Source organism: Pleurodeles waltl, chromosome 7 (genome assembly GCF_031143425.1).
Source record: "Pleurodeles waltl isolate 20211129_DDA chromosome 7, aPleWal1.hap1.20221129, whole genome shotgun sequence".
Lineage (NCBI taxonomy): Eukaryota > Metazoa > Chordata > Amphibia > Caudata > Salamandridae > Pleurodeles > Pleurodeles waltl.
In genome coordinates, this window is record NC_090446.1 from 182,158,289 (window position 1) to 182,180,902 (window position 22,614).

General features: G+C 44.1%; 1 protein-coding gene across 4 annotated transcripts in view; it reads right to left on the reverse strand.

The window, feature by feature from the left end:
• The window catches only part of NCOA5 (nuclear receptor coactivator 5), a 62,582-nt gene that overhangs the window by 21,719 nt on the left and 18,249 nt on the right, over window positions 1–22,614 (reverse strand). For all 4 annotated transcript variants that reach the window (XM_069243526.1, XM_069243527.1, XM_069243530.1 and 1 more), the window contains 2 exons: window positions 11,209–11,312; window positions 7,402–7,531 (listed from right to left, as the gene is read on the reverse strand). In XM_069243526.1, the coding sequence (XP_069099627.1) occupies window positions 7,402–7,531; window positions 11,209–11,312 (234 nt within the window). The remainder of the gene's footprint in view (window positions 1–7,401; window positions 7,532–11,208; window positions 11,313–22,614) is intronic.

The following is a 22,614-nucleotide window of genomic DNA, read 5'->3' on the forward strand; positions in this document are numbered from 1 at the left end:
CTTGTTCTGAGTGGAGGTTTACGTTGTGGAATTGTGCTGCTCTAGCCACCACTTGAGTATGCTGAGCGGTCTTCTGGTGGTGAGGGCTTTGTTGGATATGCCTCTGGACTGTTGTCCGACACTGGGGCGTCATAAGTCCCAAGCGTCTTGATCCTGGTCACCTTGGCTCATGGTGGTGTGAGCCGGGGAATGTGACGGAGTTTGCGCTGGTGAGACGTTAATTACAGGTGGAGGAGAGGGTGGCGGAGTCACCTTTTTCACCATTTTTGTTTGTGGCGCCTGGTCTGTTTGAAACTCCAGTCTCCTTTTTCTCCTAATAGGTGGAAGGGTGCTTATTCTTCCTGTTCCCTGCTGTATGAAAATAAGTTTTTGCGTATGGTCCACTTCGGTGGATTGCAGCTCTTCCTCAAACCTATGCTTTCGCATCTGAGAGGACAGTGATTGCTCCTCTGTATAAGAGCCTGGACCTGGGTCGGTTACGGGTTGTTTCGGCACCGAAACCCTGCCTGTATCTTTTTTCGGCTCCGAGGTGGCTTTTTTCTTTTTTGGAGTCGAAACCTCTCGGCGTCGATCTTAGTCGGTGCCGCTGTCTCGGCGTCGAGCCGTTTCTACACCGATATCTCGGTGTCGTTGCTTTTCTCCAGCACTTTCTCGATCCCGAGAAGGCTGCGTGCCGGTGTCTCGACCGGAGTCGGACGATCTCGGCACTGTTTGGGCCTTTTTCGGTGCCGATGGTCGGTCACCGAATTTATGGGTGGAGCCATGGCCTGGTGGCAGTGGCGTCCCCTGGGCCTTGTCACTTTTCTTATGTGTTGTTTTCGACGTCTTACTCACGGTTCTTTGATCGTCGAATTCCTCGGAGTCCGATTCATGGATCGAAAAGGTTTCTTCTTCCTCTTGTTCCTCGAACTCTCGGTGCGCTGTCGGCGTGGACGCCATCTGGAGTCTCCTGGCTCGACGGTCACGGAGTGTCTTTCGGGACCGGAACGCGCGACAGGCCTCGCAAGTCTCTTCACTGTGCTCAGGTGACAGGCACAGGTTACAGACCAAATGTTGGTCTGTATACGGGTATTTGTTGTGGCATTTGGGACAAAAACTGAACGGGGTCCGTTCCATCGGCGTTGTTCGACACGCGGTCGGGCCGACCAGGCCCCGACGGGGGATCGAAAACTACCCGAAGGGCACCGGAGCGCGTCGATCTTCGATGCAGTGTTGAATCTAACTACGCCGATCCCGAACGCAACAATACCGACGAAAATCTTCCGATATTTACTAACTTTCCGTTCCGAAACTCGGAGCGACAGGAACACGTCCGAACCCGATGGCGGAAAGAAAACAATCGAAGATGGAGTCGACGCCCATGCGCAATGAAGACAGAAGGAGGAGTCACTCGGTCCCGTGACTCGAAAGACTTCTTCGAAGAAAAACAACTTGTAACACTCCGACCCAACACCAGATGGCGAGCTATGCAGAACATGTGTATCTACAGCGACAGATGCCATCGAACACCATATAACAGTCAGTCTCCAAGGTGGTAACAAAACAGCCTGAAGGAAGGTCAACCCTAAAACCTTTACCTAACAAACCCAAGGAATTTTGAAAGGCACGCCAAGGAATGAATAAGTGATGAGCGTGGTTAAAGCCCACAGAAGTAGATTACAGCATGTTGGGAGAGTGCATGTGCTGCCTAGGCTCGACCTAAAAGTATGATGTTGGAGATTAAATTAGTTCCTTAGCTGCAACTCCACTCTCCTACATTAGAATCTTTTATAGATTCTGATGAGACTGTTCCTCTTCCCTGGACAGAGTTTCATACCTTATTCACTCTTCTCCCACTTCTGCCCTGAAATCTGAGCTATGGTGGCCTCTTTTGGGTGTTGGTGCTTCCTCCTTACTGGCTGAAATGTCAGGTTGTTTTAAATGTGTTTGTACTACTTAAAGCAGTAGCTACAGGCCTGAAAAACGTTTAAGCTAAAAGCTTCAAGAGGCATTCAGTGAAACTTGCCGTTTTCAGTGGAAATACAAACCCAGACAGCAAAGTACTGTGGCATCTTACTCCAAACAAGGATGTCAAATAGTATTGAAGGAGCAGGTTACAATTTAATCAATACATTTTCATTTTATGATCCTGCCTGACAAAGTGAATCCCTGACAGCTAAACATGCTAAAGGCGAGCCCTCGTCATTAAGGTGACGAAAGGGCTCTTTGGAGGATCCAGTCCTTAACAGAGATGATTTAAGCCCCCTCATACATCTTGTTTGAGCACAGATTATGCCACAATTTTACTGTTCTGTCTTTATTTAGAAGTTTCACATAGTTTAATTTTACCTGCTTACAGCAACTGTATATCACAGTTGCTATGTGAACAAATGTACAAGCTTTCTGTAAGCACTACAAATAGATGGTACTTCAATTATTCAGTTTGGTCACATGGTAAGGTCTTTAACTAGACCTTATGAGGACTGCTACACCCTGCACTAAGTCAGTTATGATCATTACTGTTTCTCTCCCTAACATTACTTCATAACTGTTACTTCATAACTATTGACGCGGTCTCCTCACCAATACCGAACCTGCAGAAAAACAGGCCCTTGACAGTGGAGAGATCTTATAAGTATTTATTATATTTCTATGCCTTTCGTTTTTGTCGCTCTGATTAGCCTTACTTTTTCAAAAGAAACTAATTCCATCCTTATGTCGATGGCTGGTTAATTCATGAATCTTCAGTGAACCTTTGATCCCCATATTAAGGAGAGTTCCTCAAAAGGGGGCAAGGCCAATCTAGCTCCATCTATCATAGGTGTAAGCTTTCATACAGATTTGGAGATCGTTACACAGATCTGTTGGCTTTCCTGGCTGAGGGTTCAAGGGGATCTAGCCTCACCTATGTTTCTAGTTCCAGACTTGTAACATGGATTTTTTCATAATTGGACTCCAAGTACTGAAGATCTGTCAACAAGAACTTTTTAGTCTCCTAAGATGAGGGGAAGAGTAGTTTTATCCTCTATAGCACTACTAGTCTTCACAATGAGCACCAGTTTATCAGGCTGGGTTTCAGGGGAAAAAGAAACATTATGTTACCAATCTCATTATACAAAAGCTCTAATAGCCTTACTGATTCTCCCAGGGTTAATATGGGCTTGAATATAAGCAATGTCCTTACTTTGTCACATTTCTGCAGATCTACACACTGGGGTTGGAGGCACCAGTAAGCAATAGTTCCCAGGATGGAATGCCCTTTTGAGTCTCTGCCAAAGCTACTAGCTTCCATGTTTCAAGGGTTTTCACTAGCTCTTTTCACATCTTTTCCACATGCAGAGTAATGTTGTAAATTCACTCCTGACAAGGGCAGAAGTTGTAGTGTAGCCATTTTTAAAGCAGCTTTCTGTGCGTTTGCCTAAAGTATTCGGTCTCTGTGCACTTTTCCCTAGATGCATTTTATTTAGTCATGTTTTATTTTCTTCTATCACACTGTTTAGCTTACTTCAGCACTGCTCGCTCTGTGCTTCAGTCAAGGATACAGTCTGGTACATTGCCGATAGACGTGGTAGAAGTTTAGTCTTTAGGGTTCGTAGAAAGTGCACATTCTTACGTAGGGACGTTTCTTAGAACATCTGCGTGTTAGTTATAAAAACACTTCCTAGTCCTGGTACACGTAAAAAGGAGATTCCGACCAGGAAACCACAACTAGACGCTGACTGCCCTGTTGCAGATGCTGATCCCGATCACAGGCCTTTGCTCAGGTATGAGGGTCGATGTCCTCCCAGGGGAACCTGAAAGGCAGGCTTAGAGCTTTACATGCTGTGCTCAAAATAGAACTTAGAGAGAACGTAATATAGTTGCACCATGATAGCATTATTCTTATGTTTCACTCTCCTCGTTAATATTTCAATCCTACTGTGTTGTATGGTTCTGGTTATTGCGGCTCACGCCTTGTTATCTAAAATGCAGTCGTTTTATTAAACCAATCTTTAAAACCTAAACTGCCTTTGTCATTTATATACAAGACCACACTATGTATGAGAGAACTGGTGGGACGTGAGTGACGAAGACTTCCCTGGGAAGCACTAGGATGTCATGCCCTCGGCTGCCCAATTGTCTCTTCCCTTTGGGAGAGATGAGGCACTGCTAGTTAGCCGGAGCTCAACCCGGATTTGGGGTGACAAGGGTCCTTTGCTGTGGGTTAGACTTAGTCCCCCACACCGTGAATGATCTTGCTGCCCAAAAATCCAGTAGTCTCATTAGGATAATGAGAGCCTACGCGACAAAGTAAAACTTCTCCCAGGGTTGGGAAGAAAGTGGTTGGAGTGAAAGTGAACTTGACAACAATTTTTCGCATGAGACAGCATACACATGCATATTTGCTTGTGCTAAAATACAGTTCAATGTTTTCTAGGAGTACGATGTTCTAGTCTTGTGTAAATTCTTGTGAATTTATGAAATACACAGACCTGCACTAATGCAAAGACATACGCTGGGTGCACTTTTGTGACTTTCTTTGAGAACTGGGACCCAAATTAACTCTGGTGTTAACCAAGACCTTTTGTTTTTATTAAAGTTCTCTCTCAATCCTTCTGTTGGCTGGCTTCACTATGAACGATGGCGATCTGCTGTTTCACAAGGAGCATATCAGGATACAAAGTAGTTTTGATCAGAGGCAGGAACTACTGTGGGCAAACTGTACTTTGAGACCAAAAAATATTTTTGCTTTTTGCCAATGTTTGTTCCAATGGTGAGGGCCCGGCAGACCTCACAACAATCATGTTTTACAAGAGCTATGTCAAAACAAGGCACACGTTGACAAAACCAAAAGGCTGACTACCAATGTCAGAGTGGCTTTGCCAATGCGTGTAATTTCATGTTTCACATAATTTTGTTAAAACTGGTTACACTGATTTTGCATTATGACTTTTTTTTGGAAATGCAGCATACATCAATACATTTTCACTAAATAGTACTTCAAAGTAATGGTACCTACAATTTCAATGTAAATTAGCAAAACATTTTCCTAGTTGCATTTTTTTCAGAACATTTTATTTTGTAAGCAAAGAATCATTAATCTTACTTGCAAGCTTCTGCAAATATTTGCATCTAGTCAGTGAGCATTCTTGGACCGTTATACCTAGTCTCATATTGTTGAACTTTACAACTCTATCGTTCATATTGTTTACTGGAACCAGTAATACAGTCCAAGCTTACATTTATTTAGCCCACTCACCAAGAATAAAGGCTTTGCATCAATGAACCATAAATACAAGTCCAAACAGCATTAGCATAAGGACACAAATATTACCTCAACATTAGGCAATTCGATTCCCACTCCATAATGTGGTACTGTAAACTGGCAGCCAATCTGTTTGTGCTGCTGGGAATTGGGCGTACTTGTCCCAAGGACAAAATGAACACAAAAACGTGTTGTCCTTGACCCCCAAAAATGTGCGCTGGGCACTGGAATTCCAAACCAGTGAAAGGAACAAGTTTTAGGATTCTGGATGCCCAGGGAGGAACAGAGAAAATAGAACAGGAGCGTGATGCAGGCTGTGTGGTTAGCACTACGATCATTCAAGCAGTGAACTGGAGGGTGGGGCGGGAGGAATTAGTACTGATCCGAAAACAGACAACAGGACAGCCAAGGCGTCAACAGACAGGGGAGGTATGAAGCCTTCTGCTTTGACAGTTTCACAAAGGATGTTTCAGATGGCTCAGCATTCTGATTTCCCCAACTGCAATACACATTCAGGGAACCTGCAATATATGAGAGAATATCAGCAAGCATTTTTTTTTCCCTCTGAACTTCTCTCCATGCAAAAATGTCCAATATTCTGATCCAATGGCGGGTCTTCCAGTGTTGGACTTACTTGAAAACCCAACAAAGTGAAGATGAAGATGAAGATATGCTGCTCAAGTTAGAGGGACAGCCAAGGATGGGCAACAGACGCACTTTCCTGGGCACGCCCTCCAGATCTGTTGCCAGCTTTCCCTCTGCTTCAACCAAGAAGTTAAGATCGGAGAAGGTTGAGAATAATCCGGATTACACCCACATGGCCTTGGGCTGACTGGGCCCCTCGAACAGTTTTGAATATTTTTTCTTTTTCAGGAATCTAAACTGAAGTGGGTCCTGCTCTCATTTTTGGAGTTTTCAGGCAGGAGTCTTTAGAGAAGCTACAGCTAACGACTTGGTGCAGGGTGAGGGGGATGGGGGAGGGAGGGAGTGGGGTTAAGAGTATGAGGATGATCTGGCAGTCACTCTTCAGGCCTTCAAGAGGCCCTCTACTCTCTGGTCACAGGCTATGCGTTGAAGTATCTTTTCTTATTAGTGTACTTCCAAAGATTTTGATCCCACTGCTGTAGAATTCACATTATAGTTTTTATAGGACTGTATGGAGTGGGAACCTTCAATCCCAATGTAAGAGTCCATGGTACAGCTATTAGGGCATTCAGTTGTTCTTGGAAGAATTCAAGGGATGACGAAGGACTCCTTAATGGTCTTGAAAACGTTTGTACAACTCCAAGATCATTTCCATCTTTGGATTTACCTTTGGTCTTGGAAACCCTAACTTTTCTTTTAAACCCCTGGATGAACTAGATTTGAAGGTACTTATCCCAACATCTTTTCTTGTAGCGATAACATCTGCTGGAAGTTCGGGAGAGTTGGGGGCTCCATTTTCTTCGTTTTTTAATCAAATATTCGAGGACAGAGTGGTGTACTATATTTAGTTTAGTTCTTTGTTCCAAAGGTGAACTCCATTTCAGGGAACAAAAAGTGTTTATTTTATTAGAATAATTGTAAAAAATTTGTGCGGGGCGATATTATTTTCCACTGGGAAGGCGTGACATTAAAAAGTTAGAAGACCACTGTCTTAGGCACAGAATATTTACCGATCTAACAAAAGCGGACAGTCCTAGTATTTCAACCCTGGCAGAGCCAGGAATGGAGATTACTACACTTGCCGTAACAATCACCCTAGAAGCCACAACTTTAGAGCATTTGCTGCATGTGGATAGGCACCAGATGGATGCTTCTCAAATTCATGTGACTTTGTGTTTGCAAAAAACTATGGATACATTTGAGAGAGAGCATGAATTCAATTTCTAGCATTCTTTCACATCACTGGCTGTTTGTTCATTCTTTCTTGCCCAGAAAGAACACATTTTTGACCCAAACATCCCTCAAAACCAAGAGCACAGATGTCAACTAATTTGCCCAAACATGCGAATCACAGCTCTTTTCATGCATCATTCCACTATGGGTTAGGACAAATTTATCCAACCCCCCAACCCTTAAATTGTTTGGTACCTCCTGTATTCACTTCCCTCAGAACCACTGTTCAGCTACACCACCAAGGATGGCAACATACTTTGAGCATTATGCTTCACTAAAGATTTGCACAGTACACCTACTTGGCCTGCTTGTTTACAACAACAACAACTGAGCAATCCACTGGTCTCTCCGATTCAAAACGCCTCTGGATTTCTTCAAAGTACTTGCGATACAACTCTTCTCTGCGTCTTTCTTCACGCTTCAGGCGTTCTAAAAGGTTTTTAAAAAGTCACAATCAATATTACAGTTTAACTGACTTCACTTCCTACATCTTGTAGAAAGTTGACATTTTCGTCAGGTCACTAAACAAAAGTATGCACAATTTAAAACATAGGAACGTTCGGGAGGGAGGGGGACAGTGTGTGAAAGCCCCACTGAAGGTTGGACAGATGGACAGCCTGACCAGAAGGGTGCATGGCAAGCGAATTAACACAAACCTGGAATGAGCACCCCTAGTATAGCCGGTGGTAGAATCCAATGTGTATCGTAACTGACGCCACATGGCGTGCTCAATACACCACCCTGCCAATGACAGGCATTTTTTCCAGAACAGAATGAGGACACTGGACCGCTGTATTTTGCCTTAAATGCAGCATCAGAAGAATATGCAGGTTTTTTTCCTAAACAAATTAAGGATGCAAATTAAAAGGTCTGAGCTTTCCCCAACTGCACACAGCATACAAAGACGGATGTAAAGAATATGCTCCTCATGTGTCCCATGAGACTAGATACCGAAGGGAGGCGAGGGTTGGGTATGAATAGGCTTCACAACCTGCATTGGCCTATGAGTTTTTGAGACTTAGTAAAATCAAAATACTGGGTTCAATGCACCAGTGTGTCTTGACAGATTGTTCTGCCTGTCTTATCTAGTGGAATGACAGTGTAACAGCCAACAAAGCAAGTCCAGATTGGCTCAAGAGCCTCAGCGAAGCTCTCTGGTGAGTCCACAGCATCAGAATTTACCTTTTTGGTAAGTCTTTCAAATAGATGTCTTGGGATGTAGTTCTGGCTAGCAGTGCAGTCTAAAAGCAGGGTCGAATTTCAAAGAACTAGTAAGCTCAGAGTTTTGTACACTGCCTGGGATGAGAGGCATCAGGGTTACCTGAAGAATTGCAGTGACATTAAATGACCCTCTGGAGTTCAAGACTGCGTCCCTTCAGGGGGAAGAGAACCCCTTCTACCAATGAAGAACCGGAGCTCAATTCTCCATTATGTCCACATGGCGCTCTGACGTAGACACCCACTCTGTACCTCAACCTAATGCAAGGCATTTGGAAAAATTCACACACCCTTGATATGGAAATCGGGAACACAGACCACAAAGGCTCACTGTGCGACAGGGCTCAAGCTACATCCTGCCAATAAGAAGAAGCTGGGCTGGAGTTGCTTGGGTTCTATTCTGTAAGGGACCACACCTGCCAGTTCAGGAAGAACTGTTCTCATGAGGAACAGTGAGTACCTATTTGCATAAAGCATGTCTCTGAATAGTATGGTAGGCAAAATACAAAGGACTTGAATGAGCCCCAAGTGATGCCCGGTAGACGAGATGTAGTCAAGCACTGCATTTGTGACTGAGGTTTGTTCACAAAGGTATCAAGTTCGCCGTTTGGGGCACCTTCCTATCACAGGATAGACATTCAGGATTTCTGGCACATATGATAAATAAGAGTGCATTGGGGGGGGGGGGGTAGAAGACGCTCAATGAAAAAAGCTTGTAGCGCTCAATGTAGAATTGTGGGTGAGCGATAGAAGCTAAAGAGTCAGCAATCATTTGATTTAAAAGGCATGTTGTTGCTATCAGGCATTTCTTCCCCACTTGTGTTAGAAGCCCATAAAGTAGCAGTATTTACATCTGCCAAGGGGTTGCGACTCCTACAGGCTGCCAAGTACAAGGATCACTGACAAATTTGCAATTCCTTACTTAAAAGAAAACAAAAACATGCCTGGAAAAAAAAAAAATGAAACCGTAAATATATAAATCTTCTGCTTCTACCAGAATTGATCTCCTGGAAAAGACAATCTTGGCTCACTAGCCATCACACCTGTGCTTCCCTTGATATGTCCACCTTGGACTCACTTCGAGAGATTCCTTCAAGATCTTGATCACCAAACTATTATCACAATCTTGTCTGCGATTCCTCCTCACTTATTCTTTGGGTATTGCAGTAGTTTGAAAAAGCACAAGTAAAACGGACTGTCCTACATCGCAAGGACATCTATACAATAGCATTTAGTGGAAGTATGTGAAGTGGACCATGTACCTGCTTTGCAGATTTTAGCTATTGGTATATTGCCTAGGCAGGCCATAGATGCTCCTATTTTACATGTGGAGTGAGCTGTAGGAGGAGTCGGCGATGTTCTTTTCGCTTCTGCATAACAAGTCTGAATGCATTAAACTAGCCATCTTGGGGCCCCAGATTTTGATAAAGGCTCTTGGGAGAGGCTGGTGTCTCAAAGAGCAGCTAAAATTCATACAATCCTTAGATTTGCTAATAGGTTAGGCTCCAAGCCAATTAGGGAGATGCTGCAGTCATAGGCGCAAATGCCTTTCGATAGGGCTATATGGATGAAGGGGTTTTTTTTGGGGGGGGGGGGGGGGGTGGGGGGGGGTCTACCAAGGAAGTTGCAGGTTGTGCTTTTAAGTCGTGTTTTAGCAGTGCCACAAAGTACACCAAGCTTTATTACCCACCTCGAAACGGGAATGTTTTTTTTTTTTTAGAGGACATTATAGGCATGGCTCCTTTATTACTTTGGGTCAAATTGTGGAGTATTTCCAGGGCAGTTTTTCCCCCTCGGGAAGTGATAAAAGATTGTCTGAGATTAATTGGTTGAGGTATGTGAAGGATAATTTGTACAGCCTTGGTTTGAACTACCTTTGTGACTTCCCCAGAGGAAATGTGTTATAAAACCAAGGATAGTCAAAAAGGTGCTGTCTGATCTTTAAGGAGGAAGAGCGTATTGTAAGCTGCGTTATTATGGAGTCTGTTTTGAGTTTTATGCATATATTTAATGTCTCTGTTTTGACTCCCTATTTATATTGGTTAATCAATCCTCAACATAGGTTTTATATGACTCCCTGAAGGCTTAATACAGTGCTCATTTATCTTCCCACCACTGGCTTGAGAATAACCTTTTCTTGTTGCCTTTAGTTAATGCACGAGATAGGTAACTAGATTGAGAACAATGCCAATGGGAATCGAGGTGTAGATGTACCTAATATAGCCCAAAGAAATGGTCTCTAGCCTGAGCATCGAAGAACATGTCTGAACACGATGGCAGAAAGAAAACAAACTAACAATGGAGTCTATGCCCATGCGCACCATGATCGAGAGGAGAAGTCACTTTACCCTGTCTTTCTTCAAAGAAGTCTCACAACTTCCACATGTCCGGACCCAACACTAGATGGCAGAAGTATGCACAGCATGTGAATCACTATACACCAGTACGGCCTTTAATAGGACTCCAGCTATGCAAACATTCAAGGGTTCATTTGATCCAGCTGATCTTTTTGTAATTTTTGCATTGAAATAGTATTCATATTACTGAAATCATGCCTGAAAACACAACATGAAAAAAATTAACTGTGGCAACGAATGAGACCTTTAATTATAAAAGAAAACCATAAAGCAAGTCAAGGTGAAGGCTGAAAGCCCTACTGTAGTAAAGCACAATGGGTATTGTGGCGGAATGAGAGAGAATACCTAATGACTGAATTTGCTAATATTTCAGACTCTCAAACAGCCCCTCTCATAAAACGGACGAATTTAGAAGGTCAATAACGGTAAATAACTCACAAATACAAGTAGACCCTACAAGCAACATGCCTGGATGTTCTGTCAGGACCTGTTCTGAACGTTACACAAGATATCATCCGAAGAGATACTAACCTTCTGCACTCATTGGTGGATCTCGATATCTGTCCATGAAAGGATCTTCCTTCCTCCGATACAATTCTTCATAACGCAGTAATCTATCAAAAGCCTCTTCGCGCCTGGAATACAAATATTGAAATACTGATGAAGTTGGGTAGACAACCTGCTCATTGTGCATAATGAAAATGTCACTTACCCAGTGTACATCTGTTCGTGGCATCAGTCGCAGTAGATTCGCATGTTTTGCAATAGCTCACCATCTGGTGTTGGGCCGGAGTGTTACAAGTTGTTTTTCTTCGAAGAAGTCTTTCGAGTCACGGGACCGAGTGACTCCTCCTTTTGTCTCCATTGCGCATGGGCGTCGACTCCATCTTCGATTGTTTTTCCCCGCAGAGGGTGAGGTAGGAGTTGAATTGTAGTAATAGTGCCCATGCAATGGAGTGACTAAGTATGCACCTATTTAAGGTTGAGATGATACATATATAAATAGTTGAAGGTAACTTCCAAACTGCTACAGGCTCCCGGGGAGGCGGGTGGGCACATGCGAATCTACTGCGACTGATGCCACGAACAGATGTACACTGGGTAAGTGACATTTTCAGTTCGATGGCATCTGTCGCTGTAGATACGCATGTTTTGCATAGACTAGTAAGCAGTTATCTCCCCAAAAGCGGTGGATCAGCCTGTAGGAGTGGAAGTAGTCTGAAATAATGTTCTTAATACGGCTTGACCTACTGTGGCTTGTTGTGCGGATAACACGTCTACACAGTAGTGCTTGGTGAATGTGTGAGGCGTAGACCATGTGGCTGCCTTACATATTTCTTGCATTGGGATGTTTCCTAGAAAGGCCATGGTAGCACCTTTCTTTCTGGTGGAGTGTGCCCTTGGTGTAATGGGCAGCTGTCGTTTAGCTTTAAGGTAGCAGATTTGGATGCATTTAACTATCCATCTGGCTATACCTTGTTTTGATATTGGGTTTCCTGCATGAGGTTTTTGAAATGCAATAAATAGTTGTTTAGTCTTTCTGATGTTTTTTGTTCTGTCAATGTAATACATCAATGCTCTTTTGACATCTAATGTATGTAGTGCCCTTTCAGCTACGGTATCTGGCTGTGGAAAGAACACTGGAAGTTCCACTGTTTGATTTAGATGGAACGGTGAAATAACCTTTGGCAAAAATTTAGGATTGGTCCTTAGGACGACCTTATTCTTGTGTAGTTGTATAAAAGGTTCCTGTATTGTAAACGCCTGAATCTCGCTTACTCTTCTTAGGGAAGTAATGGCGATGAGAAATGCCACCTTCCAGGTTAGGAACTGTATTTCGCAGGAGTGCATGGGTTCAAAAGGTGGACCCATAAGTCTAGTTAGGACAACATTTAGGTTCCATGAAGAAACAGGTGGTGTTCTTGGTGGTATAATTCTCCTAAGGCCCTCCATGAATGCTTTAATGACTGGTATCTTATATAGGGAAGTTGAATAGGTAGTCTGCAGGTATGCAGATATTGCTGCAAGGTGTATTTTAATGGAAGAGAAAGCCAGGTTAGATTTTTGTAAGTGAAGCAAGTAACCCACTACATGTTCTGGAGTTGTGTGTAATGGTTGTATTTGATTAATATGGCAGTAGCAAACAAACCTCTTCCATTTACTTGCATAGCAGTGCCTGGTGGATGGCCTTCTGGCTTGTTGTATAACTTCCATACATTCTTGGGTAAGTTGTAAGTGCCCGAATTCTAGGATTTCAGGAGCCAGATTGCTAGATTCAGCGATGCTGGATCTGGGTGTCTGATCTTTTGGTTGTGCTGTGTCAACAGATCTGGCCTGTTGGGCAATTTGATGCAGGGTACTACTGATAGGTCTAGCAGCGTTGTGTACCAGGGTTGCCTTGCCCAAGTTGGTGCTATTAATATGAGTTTGAGTTTGTTTTGACTGAGTTTGTTTACCAGGTAAGGAAGGAGAGGGAGAGGAGGAAAAGCGTAAGCAAATATCCCTGACCAGTTCATCCATAGGGCATTGCCTTGGGACGGTTTGTGTGGGTATCTGGATGCGAAGTTTTGGCATTTTGTGTTCTCCTTTGTCACAAACAAGTCTATCTGAGGTGTTCCCCAGAGTTTGAAATAAGTGTTCAGAATTTGGGGGTGAATTTCCCATTCGTGGACCTGTTGGTGATCTCGAGAGAGATTGTCTGCGAGTTGATTTTGGATCCCTGGTATAAATTGTGCTATTAGGCGAATTTGGTTGTGAATTGCCCAACGCCAAATCTTTTGTGCTAGCAGGCTTAACTGCGTGGAGTGCGTCCCCCCTTGCTTGTTTAGATAATACATTGTTGTCATGTTGTCTGTTTTGACGAGAATGTATTTGTGAACTATTATTGGTTGGAAAGCTTTTAGTGCTTGAAAAACTACTAGAAGTTCGAGGTGATTTATATGCAGTTTTGTTTGATGTACGTTCCATTGTCCTTGTATGCTGTGTTGATCGAGGTGTGCTCCCCACCCTGTCATGGAAGCATCTGTTATTACGTATTGTGGCACTGGGTCTTGGAAAGGCCGCCCTTTGTTTAAATTTATGTTGTTCCACCACAGAAGCGAGAGGTAAGTTTGGCGGTCTATTAACACCAGATCTAGAAGGTGACCCTGTGCTTGTGACCATTGTGATGCTAGGCACTGTTGTAAGGGCCTCATGTGCAGTCTTGCGTTTGGGACAATGGCTATGCATGAAGACATCATGCCTAGGAGTTGTAGTACCATCTTTGCTTGTATCCTTTGTGTTGGATACATGCGTTGTATGATGGTGTTGAAATTTTGAATTCTTTGGGGACTTGGAGTGGCTACTCCTTTTGATGAGTCTATTATGGCTCCCAGGTATTGTTGTACCTTGCGCGGCAGAATTTTGGATTTTGTGAAATTGACGGTGAACCCTAGTTTGAAGAGGGTTTGTATGATATGATGTGTGATTTGAGCACTCTATTAACGAATGGGCCTGGATTAGCCAGTCGTCTAGATATGGGAACACATGTATTTGCTGCCTTCTTATGTGTGCGACTACCGCTAGACATTTGGTAAAGACTCTTGGTGCGGTTGTTAATCCGAAAGGCAGTACCTTGAATTGGTAATGTATTCCCTTGAATACAAACCTTAGGTATTTCCTGTGCGATGGGTGTATTGGTATATGGAAATAAGCATCCTTGAGGTCTAAAGTTGCCATGTAGTCGTGTAGTTTTAGCAATGGCAATACTTCTTGTAGTGTGACCATGTGAAAGTGGTCTGATTTGATGAAAGTGTTCACTACTCTGAGGTCTAGGATTGGTCTCAGCGTTTTGTCCTTCTTTGGTATCAGAAAGTACAGTGAGTAAACTCCTGTGTTTATTTGTGTGTTTGGCACTAATTCGATTGCATTCTTTTGCAATAGTGCCTGCACTTCTATCTCCAGGAGATTGGAATGGTGTGTTGTCAAATTTTGTGCTTTTGGTGGTATGTTTGGAGGGAATTGTAGAAATTCTATGCAATAACCATGTTGGATAATTGCTAGAACCCAAGTGTCTGTAGTGATTTCCTCCCATGCTTTGTAATAATGACTTATTCTTCCCCCCACTGGTGTTGTGTGGAGGGGGTGAGTGACATGTGAGTCACTGTTTAGTAGTAGGGGTTTTGGGGCTCTGAAATCTTCCTCTATTCCTCGGGAATTGCCCTCCTCTATATTGTCCCCGAAAACCTCCTCTATACTGTCCCTGGTAACTGGACGGTGTTGCTTGTGAGGTGCTGGCTTGTGTGCTCTGACCCCGAAACCCCCCTCGAAAGGGTGTTTTACAGAATGTGCTGTAATTGCCTCTGCTCTGCGGGGAGTAGAGTGCGCCCATGGCTTTGGCAGTGTCCGTATCTTTTTTGAGTTTCTCAATCGCTGTGTCCACTTCTGGACCGAACAGTTAAAAGGCATATTGAGAACTGCTTGTTGAATCTCTGGTTTAAATCCAGACGTTCGGAGCCATGCATGCCTTCTGATAGTTACAGATGTATTAATTGTCCGTGCAGCTGTATCTGCAGCGTCCATGGAGGAGCGGATCTGGTTGTTGGAAATGGTCTGTCCCTCCTCAACCACTTGTTTTGCCCTATTTTGTAAGTCCTTGGGCAGATGTTCAATGAGATGTTGCATCTTGTCCCAGTGGGCTCTGTCATAGCGCGCAAGTAGTGCCTGGGAGTTCGCGATGCGCCACTGGTTTGCAGCTTGTGCTACGACTCTTACCTGCTGCATCGAACTTGCGGCTTTCTTTATCTGGGGGTGGTGCATCTCCAGATGTGTGGGAGTTGGCCCTTTTCCTAGCTGCTCCTACAACGACAGAGTCTGGTGGCAGCTGTGTAGTGATGAAAACCGGGTCTGTAGGAGGCGCCTTATACTTTTTTTCCACCCTTGGTGTGATAGCCCTACTTTTGACCGGCTCCATAAAGATTTCTTTTGCGTGCCGGAGCATACCAGGGAGCATAGGCAGGCTTTGGTATGAGCTGTGGGTGGAGGAGAGTGTGTTGAATAAAAAATCATCCTCGACCTGTTCCGAGTGGAGGCTTACGTTGTGAAATTGTGCTGCTCTAGCCACCACTTGAGAATACGCGGTGCTGTCCTCTGGTGGAGATGGCTTCGTAGGGTATGCCTCCGGACTGTTATCTGACACTGGGGCGTTGTATAGGTCCCATGCGTCTTGATCTTGGTCACCCTGGCTTATGGTGGTGTGAGCTGGGGAGTGTGATGGAGTTTGTGCTGGTGAGACGTTAATCACGGGCGGAGGAGAGGGTGGTGGGGTAACTCTTTTCACCACTTTTGGTTGTGGTGTCTGTTCAGTTTGGAACTCCAACCTTCTCTTTCTTCTAATGGGGGGGGAGGGTGCTTATTTTTCCTGTCCCCTGCTGTATGAAAATACGCTTTTGCGTATGGTCCACATCAGTTGATTGTAGCTCTTCCTCAAACCTATGCTTTTGCATTTGGGAGGTTAGCGAGTGCTCTTCTGTATAAGAGCCTGAAGCTGGGTCGCTTGCAGTTTGTTTCGGCACCGAAACCCTGTCTGCGGGTTTTTTCGGCTCCGAGGTGACTTTTTTCTTTTTCGGGGCCGAAACCTCTCGGCGTCGATCTTCTTCGGTGCCGCTGTCTCGGCGTCGAGCCGTGTCCACACCGGCATCTCGGTGTCGAGGCTTGTCTCCAGCACTTTCTCGGTCCCGAGAAGGCTGCGTGCCGGTGTCTCGACCGGAGTCGGACGATCTCGGCACTGTTTGGGCCTTTTTCGGTGCCGACGGTCGGTCACCGAATTTATGGGTGGAGCCATGGCCTGATGGCAGTGGCGTCCCCTGGGCCTTGTAAATCTTCCTCTGTGTGGTTTTCGACGTCTTACTCACGGTTTGTGTATCGTCGAATCCTTCGGAGTCTGAGTCTTGGATCGAGAAGGTACCTTCCTCTTCTTGTTCCTCGAACTCTCAGTGGGCTGTCGGCGCGGACGCCATCTGAAGTCTTCTGGCTCGATGGTCTCGGAGTGTTTTTCGGGACCGGAACGCACGACAGGCCTCGCAGGTGTCTTCACTGTGCTCAGGTGACAGGCACAGGTTACAGACCAAGTGTTGGTCTGTATAGGGGTATTTATTGTGGCATTTGGGGCAGAAACGGAACGGGTCCGTTCCATCGGCGTTCTTCAGCACGCGGTCGGGCCGACCAGGCCCCGACGGGGGATCGAAAAACTACCCCGAAGGGCACCGGAGCTCTTCGATCTGGTGTTGAATCTAACTACGCCGATCCCGAACGCAACAATACCGACGAAAATCTTCCGAAATTAGCTATCTTTCCGTTCCGAAACTCGGAGCGACAGGAACACGTCCGAACCCGATGGCGGAAAAAAAAGAAAAAAAAACAATCGAAGATGGAGTCGACGCCCATGCGCAATGGAGACAAAAGGAGGAGTCACTCGGTCCAGTGACTCGAAAGACTTCTTCGAAGAAAAACAACTTGTAACACTCCGGCCCAACACCAGATGGCGAGCTATTGCAAAACATGCGTATCTACAGCGACAGATGCCATCGAACATTATATTTCAGTGCATTACGAGTAACTTCAATCCATATTCTGGACCAAACCATGGCCGGTGTTAAATCCTTACAGCAATCCTAAGTGGCATTATGTTGGGATTGTAGGAACCCACAGTTAATCAAATGCAATGTCAACAACATAGCTTATCTGTCCTGTTTCCACCAATAAATGTAAGAATGTGCTTTTCCACCATATCTGAAAGGGGTTAAAAAAAAAAAAAAAAGATATATCTATCGGAAATGTCACTTACCCAGTGTACATCTGTCCGTGGCATGTTCCACTGCAGAGTCACATGCTATGCATTCTTCTGCCATCTAGTGTTGGGCTCGGAGTGTTCCAAGTTGTTTTTCTTCTAATTGTTTGAGCCACGGGATCGAGTGACTCCTCTTCGGCTCCATTGCACATGGGCATCGACTCCATGTTAGATTGTTTTCCCGCAGAGGGTAAGATAGGAGTGATACGAGTATAAAGAAAAGAGATGTCCCTGCTAATGGAATGTTAAATATATATGTATGTACGGGTGTTGTTTAACTTAAACGACTACAGGCTTCCGGAGAGGTGGGAAGGTACATGTGAATCTGCAGCGGAACATGCTACGAACAGATGTACACTGGGTATGTGACATTTTCTGTTCAATGGCATGTGTAGCTGCAGATACACATGCTATGCATAGACTACAAAGCAGTAGTCCTCCATAAAAGCGGTGGTTAGCCTGTAGGAGTTGAAGTTGTTTGAAATAATGTTCTTAGTACAGCTTGACCTACTGTGGCTTGCTGTGCTGCTAAAACATCTGCACAATAGTGTTTAGTAAATGTGGTGTTGACCAAGTAGCTGCCTTACATATTTCAGCCATTGGTATGTTTCCTAAGAAGGCCATTGTAGCACCTTTCTTCCTTGTGGAATGTGCTTTAGGAGCAACTAAGAATTGTCTTCTAGCTTTAAGGTAACATTTTTGGATGCATCTTACTAAACCTTGTTTTGAAATGGGGTTACCAGTATGAGTTTTTTTTTTTTTAAACTACAAACATTTCTGAATGGTTTTGTTCTATCTATATAGTACATTAGAGCTATTTTTATGTCTAATGTATGTAGAGCTCTTTCTGCCACAGAATCTGGCTGTGGGAATAAGACTGGAAGTTCCACTTTTTGATATGAAAAGGTTATACTACTTTAGGAAGAAATTTAGGGTTAGCTCGTAGTATGACTTTATGCTTGTGTACTTGTAACGGTTCCTCAATAGTGAAAGCTTGAATTTCGCTAACTCTTTGCAATGATGTAATTGCGACTAGGAAGGCAACCTTCCGTGTTAAGAATTGTATTTGACATGAGTGCGTAGGTTCAAATGGTGGGCCCAAAAGTCGCGTAAACACTGTTTAAATTCCACGAAGGAACTGGAGGTGTTCTGGGTGGAATGATGCATTTTAAGCCTTACATGAAGGCTTTAATGCCAGGTACTCTAAATAAAGAGCTGTGCATTTTGCAAATATGCGGAAATTCCAGTGAGATGTATTTTTTATGGAAGAGAATGCTAAATTTGATTTTTGTAAATGAAGTAAGTAGCATACAATATCTTGTATTGATGCTGAAAGAGGGGCAATTTGTTTAGATTGACAGTAATATACAAATATTTTCCAGTCGTTCGCATAGCACTGTAGAGTAGTGGGTTTTCTTGCTTGATTACTTCCATACATTCTGTTGTTAGTTGTTAATACCCAAATTCTAGGACCTCAGGAGCCAAATCGCTAGATTGAGTGAGATGGGATTTGGGTGCCTGATCTGCCCTTTGTTTTGTGTTAACAGGTCTGGTCTGTTTGGGAGTTTGGTACTACTGACAGGTCGAATAGTGTTGTGACCACAGCTGACGTGCCTATGTTGGCGCTATGAGTATCAAATTGAGCGTGTTTTGATGCAATTTGTTGACTAGAAATGGAATGAGTGCGAGAGGGGGAAAAGCGTAAGCAAAGATCCCTGACCAACTGATCCATAGAGCATTGCCCTTGGATAGGGGATGTGGGTGTCTGGATGCAAAGTTTGGCATTTTGCGTTTTCGCTGGTGGCAAATAGATCTATGTCTGGTGTTCCCCATTGTTGAAAGTATTTTTGAAGTACTTGAGGGTGAATCTCCCACTCGGGTGTCTGTAGATGATTTCTGCTGAGAACATCTGCTATTTGGTTGTGTATCCCTAGAATGTATTGTGCTACCAGGTGAATTTGGTTGTGTAATGCCCATTTCCAAATTTTTTGAGTTAGGAGGGAGAGTTGGGACGATTGTATCCCTCCCTGTTTGTTTAGATAATACATAGTGGTCATGATGTCTGTTTTGATCAGGACATTCTTGTGAATGAGAAGAGGCTAAAAAGCTTTGAGTGCTAGGCAGACAGCTAACAACTAAGTGATTTATTTGCAGCTGTTTGTGCTGGGAATCCCATTGTCCTCGGATGTTGTGATCGCTGAGGTGAGCTCCCCAGCAATCATTGATGCATCTGTTGTAATTATGGTCTGAGGCACAGGGTCTTGAAATAGCCGGCCTTTGTTTAGATTTGTGGAATTCCATCAATAAAGGGACATGTATGTTTGGCGGTCAATTCAATGAACACTAGATCTTGAAGTTGACCCTGTGCTTGTGACCATTGTTGTGCAAGGCACTGTTGCAAGGGCTGCATGTTTAGTCTTACAAGTGGAACAATTGCAATACATGATGCCATCATCCCTAATATTTTCATGACAAATTTGACAAGTCTACTGTTGACCTGTCTGTATCTGTGCTATTATATTCTGGAATGCTTGTATTCTCTGCGTATTTGGACTTGGAAGCGCTTTTTGAGTATTTAGTATTGCCCCTAAATACTGTTGTATTTGCGCAGACTGTAGTTGTGACTTTTGGTAATTTATTGAGAACCCTAGCGTGTGCAGGGTTTGTATTACATAATGTGCATGTTTTTGACACTGCGTATGACTGTTTGATTTTATCAGTCAATCGTCTAGATATGGATAGACATGTATGTGTTGTCTTCTTAGGTAGGCTGCGACTACCGCTAGACACTTTGTGAATACCATTGGAGCCGTTATTCCAAAGGATAACACCTTGAACTGCTAGTGCTTTCCTTGAATGACAAACCCGAGATATTTTCTGTGCGCAGGATGGATGGGTATATGAAAATACACATCTTTGAGGTCTAACGTTGCCATGAAATCGTGTTTTTGAAGTAGTGGGATAACATCCTATAGAGTTACCATATAAAAATGTTCTGACACGATGTAAAGATTGAGGGTCCTGAGATCGAATATTGGCCTTAGGGTACCATCCTTTTTGGGAATGAGGAAATACAGTGAGTAAACACCCGTCCCTACTTGATTTTGTGGCACAGCTTCTATTGCTTGTTTGAGTAATAGAGATTTGACTTCTTCCTGTAACAGAGTGATATGGTTTGTGGATAGTTTGTGTGGTTTTGGTTGAGTTTGTATCAATTCTAGGCATTAGCCATTGCGGATAATTAATAATACCCAGTTGTCTGTGGTAATGTTTAGCCAATTGTTGTGGAACTTTTGAAGTCTTCCTCCCACAGGGGAGGTGTTGATTGGAAAGGAATGGCACAAGTCACTGTTTACTTTGTTGTAAGGGTTGTTTTGGTGTTTAATATTTTCCCCTGCCTCTGGGGTGCTGGCCTCTAAATGCACTTTTAAAACCACCTCGTTGGTATTGAGGTTGGTAGGCCGGCTTTGGCTCTGATGTGGATGCCTCCTCAGTTTGAGCTCTAAATCCACCTCTAAACTGGGGTTTGCGAAAGGATACCCTGTATTGTGTGGTGTATAGTGCACCCATGGCTTTTGGGGTGTCTGAATCCTTACGCATTTTTTCTATAGCAGTGTTGACCTCTGGGCCGAAAAGCTGTTTGTTGTTGAATGGCATATTCAACACTGCCTGTTGGATTTCAGGTTTGAATCCTGAGGACCTAAGCCATGCCTGCCTCCTTAATGGTTACAGCAGTGTTGATGCTTCTGGCCGCTCTATCTGCTGAGTCTAAGGCAGACCTAATCTGATTGTTGGTGATGGCTTTCCCTTCCTCTACTATCTGCTGTGCCCTCTTTTGCTTCTCTTTGGGAAGATGCTGGATTATCTCTTTAATCTCGTCCCAATGGGCCCTGTCATATCTAGCCAACGCCTGTGAGTTGGCTATTCTCCATTGGTTGGCTGCCTGATATGCCACCCTCTTCCCTGCAGCATCAAACTTCCTACTCTGTCTGGTGGGGGTGCATCACCTGACGACTGCGAGTTTGCCCTCTTCCTTGCAGCGCTTACCACTATTGAGTCTGGAGGTAGTTGCTGAGTAATACAGAAAGGATCGGAAGGAGGTGGCTTTTATTCTTTTCTACTCTAGAAGTAATAATTCTTGCTTTTATAGGCTCGCTAAATATTTGATCAGCATGTTTTAGCATGCCGGGGAACATAGGGAGCAACTGATATGTTGCATGCGTGGAGGAGATTAAACAAAAAAATTGTCCTCTAATGGTCCAGTGTGCATGGTGATATTATGATATGCTGCCGCCCTAGCTATCACTTGATTGTAGGCTGCACTATCCTCTGGTAGTGAAGGCTTAGAGGGATAGCAATCTGGGTTACTGTCCGGAATGGGGTCTGGATCCCATGGATCCACATTGTCCTGTTGCAAACCAAATGAATGTGATGGGGACTGTATAGGTGTAGGACGAGAGATATGTAGGTGTGGAGAGTGAGGAAGAGAAAATTGAGGTGGAGGTCTCTCCTTTGTTTTTGGCACTTTAGCTGGAGGCTGTGTAGGGTCTAATGCCTCCTGAAAGGCTAATTTCCTCTTTGGTTTTGGAGGATGTGTAGTTAAAATTCTGCCAGTTTCTTTAGGGATATGAATCCTGGCTTACCTTTCATCCATTACTTCCATGATTAATTGTATTTGTGATTCCTCCTCAGTAGTTTTATGGCTTTCCCTAAATGTTTTTAAAAGTCCATGCTCCTCAGTATAACCAGGTTGTTTGCTTCGAAGCTGGCTTTTTCGGTATCGAAAAAGATAGGGTTGAGGATGGTCTTGGCTCCGAAAATGATTCGAGATTTGGACTCGGAATAGCTATGTTCGCTTGGTTTGGAGACGGAGCGTTATCTCGACTCAGATGGCTTTGGAGGAGTGGCCTTTCTCTGTGCCAAACCGGTGGGTTGGTAACCGAGCATCTTCTTTCAGGTCGAGCCATGGCCTTCCGGCAGTGGTGTCCCTAAGTCCTTATGTTTCGGCTTAGATAGTGCAGGGGCACTCACGGATCCGCGAACAGAGACTGCAGTCTGCATGATCTCTTCCTCTTCTATGTCGAGATGTTCAGAGCTTTTTGACGCCATCT